This window comes from Lotus japonicus, chromosome 5 (assembly GCF_012489685.1).
Source record: "Lotus japonicus ecotype B-129 chromosome 5, LjGifu_v1.2".
Taxonomy (NCBI): Eukaryota; Viridiplantae; Streptophyta; class Magnoliopsida; order Fabales; family Fabaceae; genus Lotus; species Lotus japonicus.
The window spans coordinates 66135913-66162733 of NC_080045.1; the positions used below are offsets into that span (position 1 = coordinate 66135913).

At 36.2% G+C, this 26821-nt stretch overlaps 3 protein-coding genes, 2 non-coding genes and 1 pseudogene across 5 annotated transcripts; 3 read left to right on the forward strand and 3 right to left on the reverse strand.

Moving 5' to 3' along the window:
- The first annotated feature begins 837 nt into the window (after nt 1-837).
- LOC130721713 (U5 spliceosomal RNA) lies at nt 838-953 on the forward strand. The gene has a single exon (XR_009013634.1). It is a non-coding gene; the product is annotated as a U5 spliceosomal RNA (small nuclear RNA).
- Nucleotides 954-2071: 1118 nt separating this feature from the next.
- Nucleotides 2072-4259, reverse strand: LOC130718115 (cytochrome P450 71D10-like; annotated as a pseudogene).
- Nucleotides 4260-6511: 2252 nt separating this feature from the next.
- LOC130721711 (U5 spliceosomal RNA) lies at nt 6512-6628 on the forward strand. The gene has a single exon (XR_009013632.1). It is a non-coding gene; the product is annotated as a U5 spliceosomal RNA (small nuclear RNA).
- Nucleotides 6629-7996: 1368 nt separating this feature from the next.
- LOC130720873 (uncharacterized) lies at nt 7997-12113 on the reverse strand. Its single transcript, XM_057571575.1, has 11 exons — nt 11958-12113; nt 11683-11873; nt 11488-11529; nt 10984-11103; nt 10704-10846; nt 10481-10628; nt 10298-10381; nt 9710-9825; nt 8861-8919; nt 8678-8768; nt 7997-8558 (listed from the first exon to the last, which is right to left on the reverse strand). The coding sequence occupies exons 2-11, from the start codon at nt 11828-11830 to the stop codon at nt 8334-8336; spliced, it is 1176 nt and encodes a 391-aa protein (XP_057427558.1). The 5' UTR covers nt 11831-11873; nt 11958-12113; the 3' UTR covers nt 7997-8333.
- An 862-nt stretch (nt 12114-12975) lies between these two features.
- On the reverse strand, nt 12976-15546 carry LOC130720230 (uncharacterized). The gene is made up of 2 exons (XM_057570859.1): nt 14912-15546; nt 12976-13563 (listed from the first exon to the last, which is right to left on the reverse strand). The coding sequence occupies exons 1-2, from the start codon at nt 15456-15458 to the stop codon at nt 13394-13396; spliced, it is 717 nt and encodes a 238-aa protein (XP_057426842.1). The 5' UTR covers nt 15459-15546; the 3' UTR covers nt 12976-13393.
- Nucleotides 15547-16197: 651 nt separating this feature from the next.
- LOC130716940 (tubulin-folding cofactor D) lies at nt 16198-26821 on the forward strand. Its single transcript, XM_057566998.1, has 17 exons — nt 16198-16502; nt 16903-17450; nt 17798-17900; nt 18254-18430; nt 19050-19235; nt 19872-19988; nt 20133-20237; nt 20784-20954; nt 21050-21265; nt 21758-21956; nt 22783-22988; nt 23387-23611; nt 23689-24264; nt 24345-24614; nt 25005-25049; nt 25881-26066; nt 26444-26821. Exons 1-17 carry the CDS (start codon nt 16302-16304, stop codon nt 26732-26734), a joined length of 3822 nt encoding a protein of 1273 aa, XP_057422981.1. The 5' UTR covers nt 16198-16301; the 3' UTR covers nt 26735-26821.

Consider the following 26821-nt stretch of genomic DNA (forward strand, 5'->3'; position numbering starts at 1 on the left):
TAATTCAGTGCAGAATAAATTCCTTGTCAAACAACCAATTTCAGTTTTCAACTATATAATGTAATGCATGTCCATGTGTTTGATAAGGACAAGCGTTGAAGTTAGATACATGGTGACACACACATATTACACTTCTGTGTAGCTTCAACGTGTTAGAATTGATTTTAGGAAAAATATAAATGAACCCTTCTTGTCTTTGACACTCATCATGTCTCTTATTCTCAATTTCTTCTCTCTGTCTGGGGTTAATAATATCCTGTTCTTTCAGGCACTACCTCCTTCAACTAAAGACAGCAACGTCCATGTCAAACAAGCAATTTTCAGTTTTCAACTATGTACAATTTCAATATGTTTTACTGTTCATATTTTATAAAGTAATTCAAGGAAATGTGTGGGAGTGATTACAATTTCAACATGTAAATCTTCCTAATTCTCACTGTAAACAACAACAATAAAAATCAGAAACCTATAAGTGGGATTACTGTTAAAAATGAATTCTATCAGTGATTAAAGAGGAATTCAACTGAAATCATTTAGCAGCAACAACTTGTAAACCAGGCATAGGTTTTGGTTTCTTTCTATGGGAGGATGCAAAGCTTCAACGTCATTTGTTTTCCTCCTCTTTTAATCCCAGATGTTGTTGAGATAACATAAATATGAAAGAGTGAGCATGGATGAGAGTGAGGAGGCTAACAAAACTCAGAGTTGTAGGGAGCCAAAGCTGCTTAAGTAATGTGTCTATGCAACTCACCAAGTCCCACATTGGTTATTCAGCAAGTAGGAGTAAACTGTTTGTGCTATATATAAGATGGATGAGTTTCATTGTGTAAATAACGGAGCTGTGAGTTATGCACAGAGCGAACTATTCTTTCGCCTTTTACTAAAGAATACCGTGTGCATGTCTCTATAAGCAGCATACGCCAATTTTTTCAAGGGTTCCCTTGGGGAGGACTCTGCAATATTTAGTTAAAGCTTAATTTATAAATTTGTATTCACAAAACTAATTTATGTTGTTGAAATTTAACCAATCTGTGGCAATTGTAGTCACTCTAAAGGAGGCAGATTTTAATGCAAAATGCTTCGGACATATTCTTAACAAAGCTAAAGATTTCATGGAAGGTTGCTCTCATAACAAGGTAAATGTCAAACATCCCGTCAATGAGTTTCTAAGCTTGTTCATATTTTAGTGATTTTAATGAAATGTGTGGAAGTGATTACCATTAAAACATGTGATGTAAATCAACCTAATTCTCACCTTACCCAACAATAAATATCAGCAACCTTTTAATTGGTTATTGTTACAAATGAGCTACATCAGTGATTACAGAAGGATCGAACTATAATCATTGAAAGTCTTAAGTCTGAGTCTTTGATTTCTCAGTGATATATAGAACTGGTAAACTAGGCATAAAGGTTTTGGTCTCTTTCTATGGGAGGAAGCAAAGCTATGTCAACTGTTTCTTCTTGAATCAGAGATAATGAGATAAAATATATGAAAGAGAGAGCATGATAAGAGAGAACACTAAGTGGACTAGATTGTGGGGAGCCAAAGCTGCTCAAGCTATCTGTGTATATGACTCATAAAGTCCCACATCGGCTATTTTGTAAGTTGCAGTAATCTGTTTGTGCTATAAGATGGGAGCGTTTTGTTCTATAAACCATACAGCTGTAAAGAATGTTGAAATATAGGATTATTTTTTATTCTTTTAAGCACTTTCTTTCTATTCAGCACAGCTTTCTGTTGTATTCAACAGGTGAGGAGTGGTGAAGAGAAAAAAAGTCTTTAACTTGCATCAATACAACAGGTGAGGAATGGTGAAGAGAAAAAAAAAAGCAAAGATGAGTTCTTAAGCTATAACTTAAGTCTAGGGGAAGCTTGTGAGAAGTAATTTTAATAAGGGTATGAGGTATTTTAAAAAATTCCTCTAACACCTCTCATAAGTCTTCTCTTTTTTTCAAACAAGGATCACCCTGCAGTATTAGTTAAAATTAACAAATTGCTATGGACATCAACCCCCTAGGGATATAGAATGATTAATCTTAAAAGATTTGTGAGATGTTTGTAACGAAGTCTATAATGTAATGAACTTTATTGGATAACCATGATACATTGAGAGCTAAATGTATATCAAGAAGTGATCATAACCATTGTCTCATTACAAACTACTGAAAGTAGTAAAACAAAACTAGTTTATGAACTAACTTCACAGTTCACACCAGTGAAGTTAAATATGTGGTGTAATTATGCACCATATATCTGCAAAGTTACTATTTTTTAGCTAGAGATGTTGTCTACGAGTGATGGGAATCAAGCAGAGGTCATTTACTTTACTTAGAGTTAACCCAAATGACTCAGTCATGTCGATTTCTTCATTCTTCATTCCATTGGGAAGCTTCCAATCAAAGTGGTAAAGTAATTTGGCGAGTGGCAGCTCTATGTTGGGTAAGGCAAATGCAATGCCTGGACACATCCTCCTTCCAGCACCAAATGGGAGATATTCAAAGTTTGTGCCTCTGAAATCAATTTGGCTATTGAGAAATCTCTCAGGTTTAAAAGTCTCAGCTTCATCCCAATACTTAGGATCTCTTCCAATTGCCCAAACATTGACATTGACCCTGCTCTTAGCTGGTACCTCATACCCATTTATTTCACACCTCTCTCTACATTCTCTTGGAACTAAAAATGGTACTGTTGGGTGGAGCCTCAGGGTTTCTTTGATGACACACTTCAAGTATATCAATTGATGCATCTCTATTTCATCCACATTCCCCTTGCTATCAAACACCTGTCTTACTTCAGCTTGTGCTTCTTCCATCACCTTTGGGTTCCTTACCATTTCTGACATCCCCCACAACACAATCCCTGAAGTTGTTTCTCCACCGGCGGAGAACATATCCTGCAAATGGATTAGTACCATCTATTATCTAAATTGGCATGCATTTTTCTTTCACACAACTAATAACATGAAGTTCTTCTATTTTCCTCCTAAAAGCTATCCAGGAACCTAATAGTTTGTTTCTATTTTATTCTAGGTTATATAAAAAAAGGAAAACATGGTGCTATAAAGCTCCCGCTATGCGCGAGGGTTTAGGGAGGGGCTGGATCCACTTTGTGGATCTAATGTAGGCTGTCTTACCTTGCAATTTTGCAAGATGCTGATTCCATGGCTCAAACTAGTGACCACTAAGTCACATGGCAGCAATCTTAACGTTGTGCTGAGATACAAAATATGTTTTAATTGATACATTTTTCATTTTATAGGCTAACCTGAATGACTGCTTTAATATTGTCATCAGTCAAAGCATACTGATCCTGTTCCTGCTGCTCCTTTTGAAGCTTAAGAAGAACATCAACTAGATCTTCACACCCTGCAGCTTCCCTGTGCCTGCTGCTACTCATTTCATTTCTGTGATCATCGATGATGTCTTGCAATATCCTATCAACCTCTCTGTGCAGTTTTTCCATTTTGGCCTTGTCCTTACTCATCCTTTGAAGCACTCCTAAAGAAGGATAGAGATCAGCAACACAAAACCCTCCTGACAGATTCAATTTTTCCTCACTAGCTGATTTGAACACATGTTGGTGTTTGTTTATCTTCCCAAAAGCTGCGCGCGTTGTTATCCCATATGTCAATGAGAAGATTTTCTCACTGAGATTAACAACCGATCCTTCATCACTAGCAGATATTGCTTTAACAAGTTCTGACACTTCTTCTTCTCTTATGGACCTGAAGGATTGTACTCGCTTAACAGCTCTATCGTGCATATCTTTCGTAGCTGCCTCCAGTATTGTCCATATGGAGCGAAAGCTATGTTTGTGGCATTGTAAGAACTTATTGTGGATAATAGAAAGTTTGGCCTGTCACAAAAGTTAAGGTCATGTGTTTTCATAACCTGTTCTGCAATTTCTGGTGAAGTGACTATGATGTGGGATACCTCTCCTAGTTTCAGGTGCATTAAGGGTCCATACTTGTTTGCCAAATTTCTGAAGCTGTGATGCAGCATCGAGCCTCCAATCTGGTGTAAGTTTCCTATGAGAGGCAGTGTCCATGGTCCTGGTGGTAAATTGGTGTTGGAGTTGCTAGAAGTTGATCTTTTAAGTAACTTGAATAAGATGATGAGAAAGAGACTGAAGGAAATGGAGGAAATAGAGAAAGGGTGGTTAAGCTCCATGGTGGTAACTCAGATATCTAATTAAGGATGGATTGGATCCTCTGCACTTTCAGGAAAATGTAGATGGTGTTTAAAGACAAATTTTTCTCTTGTTGGAAAGGAAAAGGACAAAACATTGACAACCATAAACTTATCAAATATAGGAGATAATGCAGTTCAGTATATACTCTAGATTGATAATACTCTAGAGGATCCATGTCCATGTGTGTGATAAGGGCAAATGTTATCAAATATGTGGTGCTCTATTGTTTGAAATATGAGGTTGTGTTTGGATGGGGGAATATTTGAGGGAAATGTAATTTTAGAGGGTATTTCAAATCCCTTCAATTAAAATACCTTGTTTGGATATCTAATGTAGAGAATTTTCAAATTACTAGTAATTAAATGAGGTATTTTACTCAATAGAATTTAGGGTAATTGAAATCACCTCAAAATAGGAGGAATTTCAAATTCTTCATCTCTCCCTTAACCCTATCTAAATTCAGTAAAAAAAATTAATCTCGGCTAAAAACCCTAAAATCGGCCATAAACTCGAAAGTCAACCAAAAACTCAAAAATCGGCCCAAACCCTAAAAATTGGCCTGACACTAAAAAATCGGCCGAAAACAGAAAGATGGTCTTGAACCCTAAAAATCAATCAGACTCTTAAAAATCGGCTGAAAACTCGAAAGTCAGCACAAAACCCTAAAAATTTGCCGATAACCCTAAGAATCGGTCGAAAACGTGAAAGTCGGCATGAAACTCAAAAATCGACCCAAAACCCTAAACTCGGCTGAAAACTAAAAAATCGGCCGAAAACTCAAAATTCGGCCGAAAACTCTAAAATCGGCCCAAAACCCTAAAAATCAGCAAAAAACTCAAAAATCAGCACAAAACCCTAAAAATCGGCCTGACACACAAAAATTGACCGAAAACCCAAAATCGGCTCATAACTCTAAAAATTGGCCGATAACCCTAAGAATCGGCCGAAAACGTGAAAGTTTGGCCGAAACTCAAAAATCGGCCCAAAACCCTAAAATCGGCCCAAAACCCTAAAAATCAGTCTAAAACCCTAAAAATCGGCCCAAAAACTCAAAAATCAGAACAAAACCTTAATATCGGCCGAAAACCTGAAAGCTGGCCCAAAACCCTAAAAATGGGCTCGATTCTCAAAAATCGGCCGAAAACTCGAAATTCAGCACAAAACCCTAAAAATCGGCCGAAAACCCGAAAGGTCGGGTTTTAGGTTTTTTGGTCAATTTTTGAGTGTCGGGCTGATTTTTAGGGTTTTGTGCCGACTTTTGAGTTTTTGGACGATTTTTTAGAGTCGGGCAATTTTTAGGGTTTTCGGCCGATTTTTGAGTTTTCAGCCGATTTTTGGGTTTTGGCGATTTTTGAGTTTCGGGCCGAATTTCACGTTTTCGGCCGATTCTTAGGGTTATCGGCCAATTTTTAGGATTATGGCCCGATTTTGGGTTTTCGGTCAATTTTTTAGGGTCGGGGCGATTTTTAGGGTTTTCAGACGGCTTTTGAGTTTTCGGCCGATATTTGAGAGTCATGTCGATTTTTAGGGTTATGGGCCTATTTTTGAGTTTCGAGTCGACTTTCACGTTTTCGGCCTATTTTTAGGGATTTCTTGTCGTTTTAGGGTTTTGTGTCGACTTTTGAGTTTTCGGCTGATTATTGAGAGTCGGGCCGATTTTTAGGGTTTTCGACTGATTTTTAGGTTTTCGGCTGACTTTCGGTTTTTCAGCCACTTTTTAGGCTTTTATGTCGACTTTTAAGGTTTCGGTCTATTTTTGAGAGCCGGGCTGATTTTTAGGGTTTTCGGCCGATTATATTAAGATAAAAACAATTTACCCAAACAAAGAATTTTACAATTGAGTGAATTTCAACATTTTATCCAAACAATAAAATTTGAAATTCAAGGGAATTCAATTGAATCATTTGAATTCCCTAGCATTTAAAATCCCTTGAATTTCTACAATCCCTCATCCAAACACAACCTGAGGCTTTTGCTGTTAAGGGAATTGGCGAACCCAACTTATGAAAAACCTGTGCAGTGGAAGATCCATATTGATCATAGTGTATATCCTGATCCATTGGAGTTCTGTTCAAGCTGGAGGAATCGTTGCATATTGTGAATTTGCATGTCACAGCAAGGTCTGTCTACAAATATGGTTTTGATAAAGGAAGGTAGAGTGAGTATGGATGGGAGATGAGTCTAACAAAACACTAGATTGTAGGGAACCAAAGCTGTTCATATGCAACTCACCAAGTCCCACATTGGTTATTCAGCAAGTAGGAGTAAACTGTTTGTGCTATATAAGATGGATGAGTTTCATTGTGTAAAGCACGGAGCTGTGAGTTATGCACAGAGCGAACTATTCTTTCGCCTTTTACTAAAGAATACCGTGTGCATGTCTCATCAAGCAGCAAACGCCACTTTTTGGAAGGGTTCTCCTATGGGAGGACTCTGCAATATTAGTTCAAATTTTTATTATATTTTATTTAATAAGTCTCAGGGTGGTTTGTCTCTTAAGCCCAAGAGGCTGTTAGAAGTCACATTGTGGTTATGTTATAGAATTATTCACACAAAATAATTAGTAACCAAAGAGTAGATTGATTGGAAGCATCAATGGCAACTCACAATGTCCCACATCGTGCAGCCAAGAGTTGCATCCAAGTGCATGTGGAGAACAGAAAAAATTACTCAGATTCAGTACTTATATGAAATTTAATGAGTCAAGGCACATCTTGTTCAAAGTGGCTGGAATTTTTTCTATTGATCTAAACATGCAAATAGTATAGCTTAGAAAAACTAAGCAATGATTCAAATTTGTGCTCCCATTCTTACTACTCTCTCATTCATCCTTATGAGTCTAGTTTGCTTACCACTAAACCAACACCACTTTGTTGGTATTTTTTTATGCGCGCATATTAAAAAAGGTGTAAAGAAGATGATATTTTTATGGTTAAAAGTGAAGATAGTGAATAAAAATAAAAATATTTTTTCAAACGCAATATACCATTTCTTCTCTCTTTATCCAAAGCAGATAGTCATAATGCTGTAAAATTACCCAAGGAAGTTCAGCTCTCAGTAACATGGTTAGAAAAAAAACTCTTAACCATTGTGTTCTTAGAAGATTGTGTAAATCTATCTAATTCTCACCGCATCCAACAGTAAAATCGGTATCCTTTTAATGGTGTTATTGTTAAAAATGAATTACATCAGTGATTACAGAAGGATTTATCTCTATGGAAGGAAGAAAAAGTTCAATGTTCATCCACTATTATCTTCCTCTTTAATCTGAGATGTTGAGATGAAACATATAAATATGAAAGACAGAGCATGGAAAAGAGAGGACACTGACAAGACTAAATTGTTTGGAGCCAAAGCTGCTCAATGTATGTGTCTATTCTACTAGAAACAATCCCACATCGGTTATTTTGTAAGTAGCAGTAAACTGTTTGTGCTATAAGATGAAACTGAAGAGCTGCGAAAATTAAACTATTCTTTGAAACTTCCAAGACCATCTCAGATTTTGTTTGCTCTACAACTTCCTCCACATTTACTTATGCATACATTGAGATGATTTTTATGCTATAGTTGATGGGAAAGTTGTAGAGAAAAAATTACTCTGATTCAATGATCTTGTGTAAGATAATAGAATATATGGGCTTAAAACATTTTTTTTTTAAATATACAAGGGATGAAAAATCACATCTCATTTATTTTACAGATTAAAATGATATTTAGCCCTTCTTATTTTGTAAAAGTTAGTTATATTTCTTTTATGTATTTGATGAGCAAAGTCACATCTTGTGGCTGGACTTTTCTCTGTTGAACTAAACATACAATTAACATAGCTTAGAGAAACTAATCACCAGACAAGAATACAAGGAAGTGATTCTTGATGAAAAAAAAGAAATTGATGACAAGAGTTTTTAACTTAAATATAAACTTAGACAATCTGGCTTCTGAGAGCACAAACTAGTACATGTAATGGGGCTTGCCCATAAAAGAGGCTTAGCTTAGATGATTGATTTGACCCCTCATATTGTACATGTTTGGTTGCACGTTTGGAATCGACCACAAAATTACGTTAAAACACAAGCTACAATATGAAGCTTGTGCGCTGACAATACACATCCAAATATCATGGAAGAGGCTTTGTTTATCACTGAAACCCTTCAACCTCAAAAACACGAGCTGTACCATCAATGGAAGCCGAGACAAGGTAATCCCGATTCGCAGAAAAAGAAAGAGATTGAATGGCATCAGAGTGGCCCCTGAATGTTCTTACACATTCACCAGAACGGCTATCCCACAATCTCACATTTCCATCAACACACCCGGTAGCTACATACAATGCACCAAGCCATGCCAAACATGTCACTCCATCCTGGCAACATGCAAAATTCATTTCATCAGTCATACAAATGAAAGTATAATTGCAACCAGAGTTCATTTTGTTTCTAAATACATAAACATGATACCAGATAAAGCAAGATTCTAACAAACCTCATGCTCACAAATGTTCCGGGATAAGGAGTGCTCTACATCCCAGATCATCAGTTTTTTATCCATGCCTCCAATTGCAGCCCAGGAATCACTATCACACAATTGTAAGGTACAAAATTCCAAGTCAGCAGATCATATTAAACAAGCCATGTAATTATTGCATTGTTGAAATGATGTAGATACCTTGGTGCGAACCCAATACACTCAATGGAATCTGAATGAGAACTCAGGGTATTAACCACCTGTCAATCATGATACTCATGTTTCTTAGAACCTAGCATCAAGCTAAATTTATATGCTCAATAAAATTTGGAGCATGCAGAGGAAAATGTAACAAATAGCACAATGGTCAATGGATAAGTGATTAAAGTGTTTTGGTCTGGGCTCAAACACCAGTACTACATAAGCTACATTCTGCAACAACATTATTTTTCTAGAATATACATTTTCATGTGATAAATTCAAAACCAGTTTGGTCGACAACTTCGAGCTCATGTATTGCTAGCTCACAGAACCGCCAACCCAAAATTCTGATTAATCAAATTTCAAGGATCAATAAAGAAACTAATATCTCCACATATTTGAGCTGAGCATAATATGCCGTTCTTGATCCATAATGGAGGATGAGCAGCGACTAGTTTTTGAATTGAAAATCACTTAGGATAGTCTTGCTATTGTCACAAAAAAAATTCAAAAAGGCTAGTCTTGCTTTTAAAAAATTGTTGACTCAAATTGTTGGAACTAACATTGGATAAATTGTTGGAACTGACATCGGATAATGTCATCCTTTTAAATGCTAAGATATTCGACATCAATCCCTGAATTAGAAGATTTTATGATCAACTTTTGCTTTAAGCAACTATCTCTGACATATTAGTAGACTTTAAAAGTTGTAAAACTAAAATTAAAATCAAATGAGCCACAAACATTATTCCAGACAGAACATCATACCCCCAAGACAAAAACACAAACCAAGACAAATTCATCTAAGAAAATAGTGCAGTAAATAGCAAAAGCAAAGGAAACACATACTCTTCCTGTAGTAATATTTACAATATGAGCAGATCCATCCTTGGAACCAGTAAGAGCAAGGGTTGAAGTTGAACTTATTGCTAAGCATGTTAATCCCTCAGTATGGTATGGATGACCTAGAGAGAAAATTTGCAGGAACTGATTTTAAGCATTGCACAAACTGCAGTCTGTATTTTTTTCCTTTGGAAATTCCAGAAAATCTATTGAGAAGTTTTTAAAAATAAATTATGGAGAAATTCAAGAACTTAGATAATATGAATTAGATCAATGAGTAATTGACAAAACTCATTATTGAACTACAGAAAGCTAAATAAACTTTTGCAGCGCCGAAGCTTCTAGTAAAAACATTTGTAAATGAATAAGTAATACACCATCCACACTCTTGCATAAGAGGCAGGCAGAGGTGCTTTATGCACGGATAATGGAAGGAAAAGATTGCATGTCTTCTGATAGATGTAAGGAGAGGTGTTTCCAGTGTATAAAGCTTCCTACACTTATATTGTAGTTTCTAAAAAAATATTAATAAAGTTAATAATAATTAGACTAGCTCATAAAAAGCAAAGACACTGTTAAGTGAAATTAACATACCCTGCACAACATGAATGTTTTCTCCACTTCTTGGATTCCATATTCTCAAGGTTGCATCATCAGAACCAGTACATATAATTTTCCCTAAGGTACCAAGCAAAAGGAAATTCAAGAATGTAAACATACATTACGTAAATGATAGAAGTTAATAAAAGATGCACCAAGATGAAAAGAAATTACTACCATCAGGAGTAAAATCACCACAGGTCACACTACTACCATGACCAGCAAACATATTAAGAAAGGCAGCATGATCGGTATTCCACATCCAAACTGTGGAATCCTCAGAACCAGCTAAGAGTATGTGTCCTCTTGGATGCCACCTGAGCCACTACGGGTTTCATGGCAACTAGTTTAGTAACTACTAGAGCAGGAAAGCTAGAAGATTTAACAATCTCATTCTCACCTCAATGCCCCCTCCAGGACCTTCCAGTGGACCTTTCAGATTTCCAAATTCATCCCAGACTTGAACAATTCCATCTAGGCTTCCTGATGCAAGAAACTTCCCATCGTAGCTAAAAGCTAAACTAGCTATAGAATCTGTATGACCTGCACAGAATTAAAAAACAGACTCACCTGGACATTCAATATTGCAATGATCTTGACTATATCAATCCTCCTGTTGCACTTGTTCTAAATAGAAAAATATCGATCCACCAGTAGTAGCTTTTTTATCACGAAAATACCTTGAAGCTCAGAAGCCCAATCTCCTTGGCCAATCCTCCAGAAAAATCCTTTGTCATCACCACCCCCTGTTGCCACCAATGTCGCATCTGTTGGGCTACAGGCAACAGAGTATAGTTCCCCTATACAAGAATCCAAGAAAGTATGGAAATATCACAAACTCCTCGCGAATATCTTACATATATATGATACTTGACTTCGATATATAGAAAAGGAACAGGAAAAAATTATCAATTGGTTAATAGCACTCGTAACAGAATATGTGCCTACTTAAAATTCTGGAGGGTGTTGATTTTAACACCCCCACAACAATTTCCACCCCCTTTAAAGTAGTAATTTCATTAAATGCCCAATGTTTAAGGAATATGTTTGTGGTGGATGAGAATTGTTGGTGGGGGTGTTAAAATCGACACCCAATCCTGGATTTGAATTTAATCTAGCTGAAGACTCAGAAAGAACCAGGATGGCATAAGCAGAAACATAAACCAAACCAAAACGTAGCTTACCAGTATGACCAGTAAATATGTGTACAGAATCATCAACCTCATCTGAAATTGTTAAAATAACATTACTATCAATACACTGAAAAAATAATCTTAATAGTAAGCAGTTTGAACATAGAGAAAGCATATTAATACAAGCCTGGAAACATTAAAAAATATTGAAAATTGTGTTTAGAAAGATTAACAGCAAGCTCATACCAACATGTTCGGTTTCAGAATCATCATCAGCATCAGGAAGATCTTCATTGTCGAATGAAACTTCATGCATGATGTCAGACTCATCAAGGAACACTTCATTGTCATCATCTTCATCATCATGGACATGTGGAGCATTTGGGTCACTCATTGTAGTACTATTTTCTTAATTATCAATGTAATTTATTCAAAACCTGTGGGATAAAGCAAGAATAATCTACTCAGTAGAAGGAAGTGGCAATTAAGATAGAACTTCATAGGATGTATGAGGTGCTTACCAGGAATGAGAGGGAAGCTGGCTCTGACAACTGAGCGGCGCCGGCTAACTGAGAGGCCGGAGTGGCTGAGACGTGAGATGAAAGTGAGTCCAACAGTAAAGTTGTAGAAATTATTGTAATGGGGTACATGCGCAGCCTTATATAATACTTAGGTTAAGATTGAACTAGACTAGTATGAGTATGATTCTAATAGTGATGATTGACATCCAATATTCATGTTATATGAAAATTTATTTTGAAAAGATGATAAATAAATACATCTTTATTTCTACTTTGAAACTCAAAAGTTGTATTCACCCCTAAGTTAGCATCAAGTGATAGAGTTGATAAATGAGTTCTCATTCACAAACGTTAAAATTGAACTATTAATTATTTGTTGAATAGATTTAGTGTTGTACACCTACGTCATCTCACTTAATTTAACTTTCAACCTTTGCTTGGAAAGAAGTGAGATCTCACTTTCCATGAGGAAAACACGGCAGAGAACATAATCTTCCCTTAGCTTTCAATAGAAATCAATGAGGAAATAAACCTAGCGTAAATAAATTGAAATAAACAAAGTTAATACAGGAATAATGTTGATGTTGTTTATAAAATTCTTTTTAAACTTATGAGTTTTAAAAACTTGGTTTAAAAAACTTAGATGTGCGGGAAGAAAGAAAATGCTAGAAGCACGCACGTTCAAGAGATTATAAGTTACTTATAAGGTTCAACATCAAAGTGCTACCTTAGAGATTTATTTCTTAAAGATTAAAGTGATCTTATAATGCCCTGTTTGGAAGAGGTTATGTGAGTTTATATTATAGCATAAACGCTTATAAAGTGTAACTAAAGATAAAGCAAACAATGTGAAAGAATAACAGCTACATTGTGATGCAACTACACATGTTTTCCATTTGAAGACATAATTTTGCAATATAATTTCCCGGACGTCTATTGTTTCATTAACACTCTCAGGAATAACAAAAACTAAACCTTATGCATGCAATGAACAAATTTAGCTTTGAACCATAGACAGTTAAAGAGTTGACATAGATCATAACATAAACTTTCCAAAAAAAACTACACTTAGTATCATTATCCATGGCAATTACACAATGAAATGATGTCTACTGAGGTTCCAGCCTTTTCACAGCATATGCAATCCTACAATTCTACACGTCAGTTTCCAGAAACAAAACCAAATCAGAAGAAACTGACTATAGATCAATTTTACATTCATTTGAAACAGTAGTGCTAAGAAAGTAAAGTCACAACAACAGAAGTTTAATCCCATCAAGTGAAGTTGGGTATATGGATCCTTCGACGCCACTGCGGTCGATAAAAACCAAATTTTGTGGAAAGAAAGTAAAGTCACAATGAGAATCTACTCTTTTTATCATACTGTGATCGACAAAAAGAATCGGAATTAATCAAGGAGCCCACACCCATATCTCCTACTTCGACAACCGGTGTCTGGACCACTCTTCAAGCGCCTTGCGATGGAGAGCATTCATCCGAATGTAAGGTCGTTTTTGCTTGATCAGTTTCTCAGCATTCTTCCAATCCTCTGTGATACCTAGTGCCACTAACAGTGCACACATAACAGCAACACTTCTGCCATGACCTTTAAACAGGGAAAGAAATGATAGTTATATTACAATCTTATAGGCAAGCATAACAATCTGGCTTGCAATTAAACAAAGTAACACTATAAATTGTGAGATTTCTATATTAACTAATATTGTAAATGTACTCATTTAAAATGTCATATAATTCTATCTGATCGATAAAATTATGGCAGCCCTCATCATTCATTGCCCAATTTTTACAATGTATATCTAATATTCTAACTCAAATTACTTCCTTAGACTAGCAGCTCGAAGTAATAGTAATAATGAAAGAGCAACCCCAAAGTGGTCAACACCCAACAAATAGGATGGGGAATCCTTAAAACTTAATGCATTGACAAATAAGTTATGTTCCCAGTAAAGAAGGACAACCAGTTATCTTAATGTGGATAAATTACTAGTAACAATTTTCTTCTTGCTGGGCCCCAGATTTGCATCTATTAATCTTCACTAGACAGAAACACATACTCAACCAAAGGTAAGCTCTCAGACCATTTTGAACGAAGATCACCTAAAATCAGCTTTCCTCGATGAAGCCAAAGGGTCACTTCACTGGCAATTTTAAACCATAATTTTGTTGATGATAAAGTACACAACCCTAGTTCCCAACACTAGCATCATTATCATAGTGAGATTCTTCCATCCAATTGTTGTCTCAATTGTCGGTTGTTTTCTTTTAGATTGTGGTGGTTCAAAAGATCTGTAAGCACTTATAAATCGAAAAGTGTTTTTTCTCTTTGGTTGGTTGGACTTCTCTTATTTGAAATGCATAACCAATATTTCCCTTTATTATCCCTCCCCTTCCCAAAATCCAGCAGGAGACATTTAAAGATAGAGAAAATTGCAAGGGACCTACTTTGGTCTAGTATGCAAACAAAGAGAAAGACCATTTAGATAGAAAGCTTATTGCTGACCAACAAATGAAGTATGATCAGGTCCTTGATATATCCTAGAACTTTTATTTTGAAGGAACCAGAATGTTAGGGAAACTAGGGGTTTCGATTACATTCTACTTTGACTTTACGTTCACCTGTCTTGTGATTCAGATAGAAGATTTAGGACTTTGGATTATTGTATTTACTACTTGTAAGTCTTCTTATTCAATTTCGAAACCATTGTCTTATCATCAGAGTTCCCTCCTTGACAAAAACACAAGTTTTGAAAGTTCAAAACTCCTTCTAAAGTCAAGTGGTTTGTTAGGCCAACAGATATTAGCAGGATCCCTATAAATCACCATATTATCACATAAATTAGAGTTCAACTCAACACCAAGAATGAATGAAAATCACACTTCAACTCCAACAAAAACAAGTTATTATTAGCAAAGGTAGTGAAGTGAATTACCATAAGCACAGTGAACAAAAATGGGCCTATTGATCTCCCTCTGCCGAATCGCCCACTTCACAGCAGCTTCAATATCAGCAGGTCTCGGCGACCTCGTATCCCACGTCGGAAAACAGCGATAAGGCATCCCCACAGTAAAACCCTTCACCCTGGGAAACTCACAGGTGCAGTCAATGATAGCAGGTCCTCCCGGCGGCAACATATCCGGCGAACCAGGCCAGCCACCGACGTAAATCCCCTCATGAACCTCCGTGTAAGGAGCTTCCCCGCTTTTGAGCCTCCGCAGCGCGGAGAAGAATCGAACGAAGTAGAGGTAAGGGCTGAAGATGATGAGTGACATGATTGGGAAGCTTCCATCGTGATTCTTCCCGAGAAGAAGGGGAAGATCGATGGATGGGTGTGATGCGATTGAGACTAGGAATGAGACTAGCGATGCGTAGAGTAATGGAATTGATAAGAGTGTGAAACCCAGGTTTTGAAGATACGCGAAGAGAAGCATATAGATTGTTGCTTTCAGTGCGATCAACACTGAAATTCCAACACCCATCTTCTTCTTACTTACTGTGTGGATTTGGAATAGTAAGTAGCAGAAGAAGAAATGAATGAAAAGCTCGGTTTCTGTGATGATTTTAAGTCTTTGCCTTGCTTTTGTGGTCATCTAAAAGCATCTTCAACGTGAACTGTCACGACCTTTTGCGACGGGAAACAGATCCATCACGAAAGCTTGCGTAGGAGTGTTGAAAACACGTCACAAAAAAAGTGATTGCGACGAAAAGTATCTGTCACTATTTTTGCGACGGATGATGTCCGTCACTAATTTGTGACGGACATCATCCGCCGCAACATAGTGACGGAAAACGTTCGTCACTAAATTGCGACGGACACATGACCGTCACTAACTTCTGACGGATAAAACACCGTCACTAAATCCGTCACAAAATTGCGACGGATAAAAGTACGTCACTAAGTTACGACGGATATGGCCGTTACTACGTTGCGACGGGTTCTGATCCGTCACAAAAACCTTGTGAACAATTTTGCGACGCATATATTTCCGTCGCTAATTCCACATCACACCAAGGTGTTTGTGACGGAATTATTTTCCATCGCAAAAAACCCATCTTAATTCCACAATTGTTTTATTGATAATGATTTATTTTAAATGAATCTAATTAAATTCTACTCTTATTTTTTTTAACAGAACCAAGTTCTACTCATAATTATTATTAATTAATAATTTTGATTAAAGGCAGATTAATGATTAAAAAAAACGTTTTTTTCCTTCTCTTGATCACCGCCCATAAACTCCATTACTTCGAAGAACTGGAACTTCATACTCCGCCGGCGGCGACATTTCTCTCTCTCTTTTCTTAAGATCCTTCCAAGCGTGATGGAGTCGAATCAAGACACAGTAACTTTTTCAGAGGGTGTGACAACAGTGAATCAAGAAGATGATGAATTCGATTCTAAGGAGAGGGTGCTGCAAAAGTACTTCCTTCAAGAATGGAAGCTCGTCAAGCAGTGGCTTGACGACACCGTTTTCAATGGCAGAGTCACTGACCCTTCCTCTGTTCATAAAATCAGATCCATTGTATGTATGCTTTCTTTTTCTTCCCTTCATTCACTCAGTTAATATTATTGTATGGTTTTTGTTGAAAAGTTATGCACTTTGTGGATTAAGCTTTCTGGGTATACTAGTTTTGAGGTTAGGCCATTTGGGTTCATTAAAAGTTCAATGCTTTATCATTTTTTTTTTGGATAGAAATAAGACTCACTTGGATTCGGCTAAAATTCTGCAGTTTGTTCCTAATTATACATTTTATGATACTAGAGGTGAAAATGAAATACTTTATGTACAAAAAGTAACATAGCTTAGGTGTAATCTACTTAAAAAGTTCAACTTTTGGCAATGTAGTGTAGAATCTTTTGTGATTTTGGCAAAATATGTGGTTTGCTTCTTGTAAGAGTTGTACTTTCTTCCCTATGTGTAGATGGACAAGTATCAAGAGCAGGGTCAACTTCTAGAACCTTACCTGGAAAGTATAGTTCCTCCACTGATGTCCATTATTCGTTCGAGAACGATTGAGCTTGGGGTTGCTTCGGATGAGATTCTTGAAATAATCAAGCCGATATGCATCATTATATATTCAGTGGTTACGGTTTGTGGATACAAAGTTGTGATTAAGTTTTTTCCACATCAAGTTTCTGATCTGGAACTTGCTGTGTCTCTCTTAGAGAAGTGTCATCATACGAATTCAGCAACTTCGTTGAGGCAGGAGAGCACAGGAGAGATGGAAGCTCAATGCGTGATGCTGTTGTGGCTTTATATTCTTGTATTGGTTCCTTTTGACATCTCCACTGTCGACACCAGTATTGCCAGCAATGACGAACTCAGTGAGTTTGAGGTCGTTCCTCTTGTGTTGAGAATAATAGGATTCTGTAAGGATTACTTCTCGACCGCCGGGCGCATGCGTACTATGGCTGGACTAGTGCTCTCGAGGCTACTTACCCGTCCAGATATGCCAAAAGCCTTTACGAGGTTTTGTTTAATTATTTTATTGCTTATTCAATGCTACACTAAGCTTTCACTCTGCTTGCCTTTAAGTTTTTGTGCCATCTCATGTTGTGTCATGGATGTAAAGATAATTTTCAATTCAATTAAGCTTGGCTCAAGTTGTTAACTCATTCTTTGTTCTCTGCTCATGTTTACAATATAAAATGTTTTTGTTAAATCTCTTAAAATTGTCTATGTTTTAGTCAGTATTAGTTCACAACAGTTTTATGTTGTCACCTCAGACATGTTTGAGCTTTGTATTCACACTAATGTCTGTGTTGTATGGAACCTTTTTTTTTTTTTACATAAACTGACTTTTCCAATTGCTTCAGCTTTGTTGAATGGACACACGAGGTCATGTCTTCTGTAACTGAAGATATACTCCATCATTTCCAATTACTTGGTGCAGTTGAAGCACTGGCTGCTATTTTCAAGGTTTGTTTTTTACCTTATTCATTTCCACTGTCAGATGCAAATGTTTTTCTCCATTATTTATGTTAGAATTCATACAAATTATTGTTGAGGGGGAGAATGAGGCATACTGAGATTATGATGATTTAAGTTATTTTATGGATAATTTATCATTGTGTTACTTTATTTTTAGTGATCTTATCTTGTTAGCAACCTTATTCTCAGAGGTTTTATCGGACTTAGTTTCAATCCTGAATTTTGGCTCAGTGTACAGCAAGCTAGCATGTATTTTTTTTTCATCCAGCTGTCATTACTAAAAGCTGCATCTGTCACCTTCAATGATTTTAACTGGTAGTATAACATAAATCTGTAAACAGGCAGGCAGTCGGAGTCTCTTGCTTGATGTAATTCCTGTTGTTTGGAATGACATTTCAATATTGTACAAGTCATCAAATGCAGCTCGAAGTCCTCTGCTCCGCAAGTATTTGATGAAGTTAACCCAACGGATTGGGCTTACTTCCCTTCCTCATCGGTTGCCTTCATGGCGTTATATGGTTAGCTTTTCTCTTATTCAATTTTGTGGGATCTTATATCTTATGTTTGAAGATGCTCTTTTTTCTGTCTACTTGCAATTATTATTATCCATATTTTGTTTATTTCTACTTTCAGGAATCAGATGGCATAAAGCCACATGAACTAACTAATTATATGCATTATCCAGAAATGTATGCTATGCCAACAAAACAACAAATGTTTCTCATGCAAGTCAAGTACTGGATGTATAACTTGAAATACTGATATAGATCTGGGTGAATGAATTGGAGAAGTTATTGATCATGGAAATACGAAGAGTTGAACTCATAGATGTCTTAGGCTATTTGGCTATGGTACCATGCTAGATAATTAGTCCTCTTAAAAATTTGTGCGTCAAAATGATTTTTGTCATGTTACAGACCCAAGTCAACTCAGTTGAGCTAAGTTTTATATTTTAAGTTCTCAGAGTTTAGTTCTATTGGAGCATTTGGTTCTCATCAGTGTTACTAAAATGGGTAACAAGTATCTTTACATTGAGAGGACAGTTGTATATTTGTTATTGGCTTATCATAAACAACTGTAGAAGCTTCATGTCTGTCACCATTTTCTTGCCTTGACTATTGTGTGCATATCATGCAGGGAAGAACCACCAAACTAAATGTTGCTTTGAATACATCGAGTAAATTTCATCACTCCAACTTGGCTGTGAACGACAACTGTACCAACTCAAATGAAATTACAGATGGCGCAGAGGATGAGGATATGGATGTTCCGGAAAATGTTGAAGAGATTATTGAGATGTTGTTATCTGGTTTGAGGGATATGGTATGTCTAAAGGGTGAGATTCTTATAGTGAAATTTGTGTTTCACCTTTGCACTAAGTTGCTCATATCAGACGGTATAATTCCAAAAGTATGAATAAGGTGTATGTAATGTAAATGATGATACATCTGAAAGGTAAAGGACAACTTGATTTCTTCATAAATGGTTTGTATAAAGGAGCCTTATAAGCTTTTGAAAGCTGTAATCACTCTGTTATCATGAAATAGTTCTTTTAATGGCATATGTAAAACCTATATTGTTGATGTCTAATATGAGCTTGCTTGAGATGTTACAATTATCCTAGAATTAAACTCCCAACTAAGAGTAATCCATCATCTAGAATCAATCACCTTTGATTATGTATCAAGTATCAACACTTCCTTAACTGACATCATTTCTTAATCATTTTTGTATACTGTTAGCCCCCCCCCCCCCCCCCCCCCCCGAAGAATACCAAGGAGGGCTTGTAAGAAATTGAACTGTCAAACTAATGCACTGATAAAAGACATGCCATTAATTATGAATACTGTGTTGTTTAAATATACATGAATTCACAAAGAGTTACTTAAGCTAATAATTTTTTCTTCATCCTATTAGTTTCTCTTTCTCTTACTGAATTAAGTTGGCTTTGGATTGTAGGATACTGTTGTTCGTTGGTCTGCAGCAAAAGGTATTGGGCGCATAACTTCGCAATTGACATCTTCCCTTTGTGAGGAGGTTTTATCCTCTGTTTCGGAGCTGTTTTCACCTGGTGAGGTATAATGCTTAAAATTTTGTCTGTATATCTTATTGACTACCTTAATGAAATTACTATATGTAGGTATTGCAGGAGAGTTTAACTATGTTGTTAACTATTTGTCTAGTCCACTGTTGTAAATCACATTTAGCACTTTTTTTCAGGGTGATGGTTCATGGCATGGAGGCTGCTTAGCTTTGGCTGAACTTGCTCGTAGAGGCTTGCTCTTACCTGCAAGTCTTCCCAAAGTTGTTCCTGTTGTTGTGAAGGTGGTATTTGCAATTGATACAACCATATTTATGAGATTATAAATATACGATTTGGGTGGTTTTTGGGTGCTTTTAATTAGTACTTTGTTTTTGTTGTACCAAGACTTGGAAGATACAGGAATCTTGACATCTTTCGGAACCTTAGAGGAGTCATGATTATCTTGGAAGCTTAAACAGTTAACTAGCGGGTCTCTAATGCACATGATTAAGAAAATGAGGAAAAATCTAGAGAGAAGAGGGAGAAGATAAAATGGAGTGAATCATGGATTCTATAAAGATAACTCCCTTGATCAAAGGGAAGCTCTAACTATCCCTGTTTTATTCTGTCTCCACTTATGAAAGGCCAAGCCGATACAATAGGCATTGCAATGCGAAGAATTTTGCTCGGAGAAATGGAGGGAACATGTATCACACGTGCAACATTAATGAGAATCAAACATTTTATTTCATTGCTATTTTCTTCTAAATGCAAACTCAACTTGAGTCCTTTTTTGAGAGATATATGCTACATAACCGTGGAAATAATAAACAATTTTTGTTTACCAGGCTCTACATTATGATGTTCGAAGAGGTCCACACAGTGTTGGGTCTCATGTACGTGATGCTGCTGCTTATGTATGTTGGGCATTTGGACGTGCATATTATCACGCAGATATCAGGAACATCTTAGAAGAGCTCGCTCCGCACCTCCTAACAGTGGCATGCTATGACCGTGAGGTCCTTATATCTTTTATGCCCTTCCCATTAGTTGACTTGTTTTAGAACAATTCAGTCCATGTAAATAAAATGGCTAACTAACCTGTGATACTTAGGTTAACTGCAGAAGAGCAGCAGCAGCAGCTTTTCAGGAGAATGTTGGAAGACAAGGGAATTATCCTCATGGCATTGACATAGTGAATACTGCAGATTATTTTTCACTTTCTTCACGTGTAAACTCTTATCTTCATGTTGCTGTCTCAATTGCTCAGTATGAAGGATATCTTTTCCCATTTGTGGATGACCTGCTGGATAGAAAAATCTGTCACTGGGTATGCTCCCTCTTAAACTCTCTCTTTCTTACCTGCCAAATATTCTGCTCAAATATTGACCCTAATTGCCCTTGGGTTATAGAGTGAAGGTCATATATCGCTCCAGTCTGATTTATGGACGCTGAATATAATTTTATATTTTTTAGGAAATCATACACAAAAACAAGTATTTTCTCAATATTTGCATGCTCTATTGTTTCCTCATATTTTTAAAAACATATTTCAAAGGATGAATAAAAGGAGTTATTCATTTGTAGTTTTGTACATATTGGCCATTTTATAGATGTGACTCAAGTGGATGTTCTAACCTTTGAATTTTGATTGTATTTAATTTTTAAGTTTCTCCTAGTCTTTTCATTCCTTTCCATTGGGTATTTTTTGTCATAACTTTGTTCATGTTCTGAAATTTATTAACAGCTTGAGTATTCTTTTGTTTGCTTCCTGTTAAATTTCTTGATATATTGAGAAGTGACTTGGAAATTACATCTTCAGGATAAAAGCTTGCGAGAACTTGCTGCAGAGGCCATTTCTTTTCTTGTAAAATATGACCCTGAGTATTTTGCAAGCACTGTAATGGGAAAATTAATTCCCTGTACTCTTTCATCTGATTTGTGCATGCGCCATGGTGCAACATTGGCAACTGGAGAACTTGTTTTGGCTTTACATAATTGCAATTATGCTCTACCCTCAGGTTGATACTTTCTTCCTACAACTCTTAATTATGCTGTTGCCTGTTAGTAAATAGTAATGGAAGTGAACCGGGTTTCTTCTCTCGACATAAAAAATGAAAAACGGAAAAGAAGACAGTTGTTAGCAAATTGTTATCTTCTTTATGCTGATTTATTTTTGTTATACGAGCTTGCATGCCTGCTCCATAATTTAAACTTGTCTTTTGGTTCTGAAGAGATCATTTTCATGTAGTGGTGTGCAATCTATGGCAGTTTCACCATTTAGGTATGGGACTCAATTGTTTATTGAACTGTTGGCATTTCAATGTTTTTTTTGAAAAACCACACTTTATACATACAATTAATATAGTTAGGTCAGACTGGTTCAATCTTAATAACTGTTCAGAATAGTGACTCCAATATTTTAAGACACTCTGTCTTTGTCTCTCTCAACTTAAAGTGATCATTTGTTAAAGCTGCAGATTCGCCATCTGAGTTTAAAGTGAATTTCTTGACTAGGGCTCTATGCAAAGTTATTAGAAAAAAATTGACTGGTTTAGCTCTCTTTTGTTTTCTTACTTATGCAAGATTGAAGGACAGAAGGAGAATATCATTTATTTCAAACAAAATACTTTAACGAAAAAGCCAGCAAAATGAAATTTGGAATAATTTTTACACCTTCACATGAGAAGAAAATGAATAAGAATCTTGGTTGAAAAGATTAAATACATCTTGAGGGTCGACATATGAAAATCCATCTTTGCCAAAAAAAGGGTCATGTTAAGCCTATCTTTATTGCCATTATTTAGTTTCAACATATTTATGATTAGCTGAACTGTGATATTACAGATAAACAGAAAAGTCTTGCTGGCGTTGTTCCTGCTATTGAGAAAGCACGACTTTATCGTGGAAAGGGAGGAGAGATAATGCGTGCAGCTGTTTCTCGATTTATTGAATGTATCTCTGCATCTAAAGTGGCATTATCAGAAAAAATAAAGAGAAGCTTACTTGATACTCTTAATGAGAATTTAAGACATCCTAATTCTCAGATACAGGTTCTTGTTAGAATATAATATAAAACCATTAATGTGGCCCTTACCCAAGAGCTTAAGCTTTTGGGATAAAGTGGTTATTTGACCTGGTATCAGAGCCTCTATGGCCGAGAGGTCTAGAGTTCGATCCTTGCTCCCCTCACTTTCTAATTAAAAAGTGGAATTTAATTAAGCACATGGTAGGTGGGCCTGTGCAATTATCCACGCTTCAAGCCCAAAGGGCTCTTGCGTGAGGGGGCGTGTTAGAATATAATATAAAACCATTAATGTGGCCCTTACCCAATAGCTTAAGCTTTTGGGATAAAGTGGTTATTTGACAGTTCTAGCCCTTTGATATAAGTAATTTTTATATCATTTTATTTTTGGGCATTATATAAGCAAAATCTTCATTTGATGTACAGATTGCTGCTGTTAAAGGCCTAAAACACTTTATCAATGAATACTTACATCCTTCAGATGCTAAAAGTACAAGTGATTTGACAGTGAAGTATCTTAATATGTTGACTGATCCAAATGTAGCTGTAAGGAGAGGATCTGCATTGGCAATAGGCGTTTTGCCATACGAGTTATTGGCCAGTCAATGGAGAAATGTGCTTTTGAAGCTCTGTAGCTGTTGTACAATTGAGGTGCTTCATACAGTTGCAAATGCTATATATTATACAATCTTGGGTTGAACGACTGTTAAATGTTTTCCTATGTGCAGGAAAACCCTGAAGACAGAGATGCTGAAGCACGAGTAAATGCTGTCAAAGGGCTCATATTAGTATGTGAAACATTAATTAATGGAAGAGAAGATACTGTTACCCCTGTCATTGAAAATGATTTTTCTCTATTTATTCTGATCAAGAATGAGGTGATGATGACTTTATTTAAAGCTCTTGATGATTATTCTGTTGATAATAGAGGTGATGTAGGTTCTTGGGTTCGTGAGGCTGCATTAGATGGCCTTGAAAAATGCACATACATGCTTTGTAAGATAGACAAGGCGGTTTGTTTGTCTGGAAGATCAGATGGAAATGAAATCGAAACTACAGTGCAGCCTTTGAATAATAACATGCCTAAGAACATGTCTGAGCTTTTATTATTTGATGAAAATCTTGCTACCAATTTAGTTAAAGGGATTTGTAAGCAAGCTGTGGAGAAGATGGATAAGATGAGAGAAGCAGCGGCAAATGTTCTCTACAGAATTTTGTACAACCAGATGATTTATATTCCATATATACCTTTCCGAGAAAAGTTAGAAGAAATCATTCCTAAGGAAGAAGATGCAAAATGGGCTGTAAGTTTATAGTTCTTTCATCGATTCTCGAGGTTGATAGCATAGATCTTTTACTGAGCGATAATACTGTTTTATTGCAGGTTCCTTCATTCTCTTACCCACGTTTTGTACAGTTGCTTCAATTTGGTTGTTATAGCAAAGATGTGCTATCAGGTTTAGTTATATCTATTGGTGGGTTGCAAGATTCTTTGAAAAGGGTATCACTTTTGGCACTGTTAGAGTATCTAGAAGGGGTTGAATCTGAAGACCCTACTACAAGAACGTCTAGGGAGTCCATGCTTTCAATTGACATCATGTGGGTTCTCCAACAATACAAAAAATGCGACAGAGTTATCATACCCACTTTAAAGGTATTATTACCTATCTTAAGCCATGCTGGAGTACTCTTGCTTCATTTAACTGATCTTTCAAAAAAATTGAATTCTCCGTTATACCAATCCAATTATTCACAATATTCATTTAGCTACTAGGTAGGACTAATCCATGGGTTGTAGTTGAAGGATGTCCATTCTTAGAATTCCTAGCCATTTATATTATTCCAGCATATAAAATCTTGGTTAGCTTCCTCATTTACATCAATCCTTAAAATTATTTCACATAAACTTATCTAATTTTCTTTCTTTCGTATATTATTGTGTGCCTTTTCTGTTTAGAAATGTAAATCCATACCAGTAAATCAATTTGCACAGGGTATTATTGGTAAATCTCTCATATACTGATGAACTTATTCTGTATTCCAGACCATTGAGATCCTGTTTAGCAAAAAGATATTCCTCAATATGGAGGTTAGTCTGCTTTTCTGGGGTTTATTTTTCATCTTTCCTGTTAGTTGGTCCTCTGATACTCCTTTTCTTCATATTATCTAGTTTTTGCATTGGTTTAGTGATCAAGTGACCTTCTGGTTTGTTATCATGCACACATGTTGAACCCTGCATATGTAATTTCAAAGAGCAAATGAACAACAATTTGATTTACTACTTGCTGCTTATTTATGAATACTAGTTGGCTGGCTCAGCCACAGCTTGTTATCTGTTTGTCCTCCATTTTGGTTTGTAAAATACTAGATGACAATCATATAATTATGATGGTTATACTATAGTGTATAGTTCTTCATGGGCTAAGCCATGTTAGGTTGGATCATTCTTACTTGGCTTTAAGAAGGTTAATCTCCTTTTTTTCCTTTTTTTCTAATAGAAAAGGACAACATCTAAGATTTTAGTAAACCGGACAAGGATTATTCAGTAAGAAGATGTATGATGCAGAATCGTATTAGCTGAAATTGGATTAAGTGCACATCTAGATAATCAATATAACTTTAGCAACTAGTCTAGATACAGAAGAGTTGATAAGCTTCTGAACTAGATATTAAGAATTGCAGAAAACAAGAAGAGTTCAGAGATTTCAGAAGAGGGGGAAATTATCACCCTTATACTTTCTGTTTTGGGTTGTCATGTGTACATCTTTTGTACTCCCCATGTCATCTGATGACTCAAGCTATATGAGCCATTTTTACTGTATAAAAACATGTGGGAGGCTTTTGGTTCTGTTAATTGATTTTTTGTTGCCCTTACAAATGTTGGGTGAGAACATATTTGATTAATACATTATATTTCCAGGCTCATGCTCCAACTTTTTGTGCTGCTGTTTTGGATTCTCTAGCAATTGAATTAAAGGGATCAAAAGACTTCTCTAAGCTGTATGCTGGGATTGCAATACTTGGTTATGTAGCTTCAGTACTGGAACCAATCAATATGAGGGCCTTTTCTCAACTTCTCACTTTTCTTAGTCATCGGTATCCTAAGGTATCAATTGTTCATGATTTGGCTTCTTTTTTCACTTAAAAGCAATTACTTGCGAAGTAGATAGGCTTGTCTTATTTTGGCTGCACTTGAAAGAGCTTTTTTGAGCTTATTTTATAACACTTCGTGAGTTTCAGGTATGCTTAAAAATAGCTTATGACCTACTAATAAGCTGTTTTGAGTTTATTTTCATAAACTGCTCAGATCAGCTAAGCAAACACTTACACATACTTATAAGTTATTTTGAGCTTATTTCAATAAGTTTGTCAAACAAGTTTATGAATAAGCACTTATGTGAAAAGTGCTTTTTGCCATAAGCGCTTAAGTTGTTTACCCAAACACACCCTTTATCTTACTTTATTTTTTCTATTGTTAACCAGATTCGAAAAGCCTCAGCTGAACAAATCTACCTTGTCCTCCTGCAAAATGGGAATCTAGTGGCTGAAGACAAGATTGACAAAGCACTTGAAATTATTTCTGAGACTTGCTGGGATGGTGACATAGACTTAGCAAAACACCAAAGATTAGAATTGTTTCACACTGTAGGTTTGGAGGTGGCACCACTTGGCAAAAACAGTGATGGGGCATCAAGGAAAACCAGCAGTAAAAAGCCTGCCGAATTGGATGAAAATGCATCATATTCCTCCTTAGTTGAGTCATCTGGGTTTTGATTGTGTTGGTGCAATGCAATCCCAGATTTGCTGTTGTACAATGTAACTTGCTAGAGTTGATATGAAATTTTCATGTGCATTATTCAA

Excerpts from the sequence above, each read along its gene's own strand:
- LOC130720873 (XM_057571575.1), bottom strand. The coding sequence starts at position 11,830 with ATGAGTGACCCAAATGCTCCACATGTCCATGATGATGAAGATGATGAC. Across the intron at positions 9,826-10,297 it reads AAACATTCATGTTGTGCAGG|GTCATCCATACCATACTGAG; the intron begins GTATGTTAATTT and ends TTTTCTCTCTAG. Across the intron at positions 8,559-8,677 it reads GGAACATTTGTGAGCATGAG|GATGGAGTGACATGTTTGGC; the intron begins GTTTGTTAGAAT and ends GCATGTTGCCAG.
- LOC130720230 (XM_057570859.1), bottom strand. The coding sequence starts at position 15,458 with ATGGGTGTTGGAATTTCAGTGTTGATCGCACTGAAAGCAACAATCTAT. Across the intron at positions 13,564-14,911 it reads TTTTGTTCACTGTGCTTATG|GTCATGGCAGAAGTGTTGCT; the intron begins GTAATTCACTTC and ends CCCTGTTTAAAG.
- LOC130716940 (XM_057566998.1), top strand. The coding sequence starts at position 16,302 with ATGGAGTCGAATCAAGACACAGTAACTTTTTCAGAGGGTGTGACAACA. Across the intron at positions 19,989-20,132 it reads AGCTGTTTTCACCTGGTGAG|GGTGATGGTTCATGGCATGG; the intron begins GTATAATGCTTA and ends ACTTTTTTTCAG. Across the intron at positions 22,989-23,386 it reads ATCCTAATTCTCAGATACAG|ATTGCTGCTGTTAAAGGCCT; the intron begins GTTCTTGTTAGA and ends TTTGATGTACAG.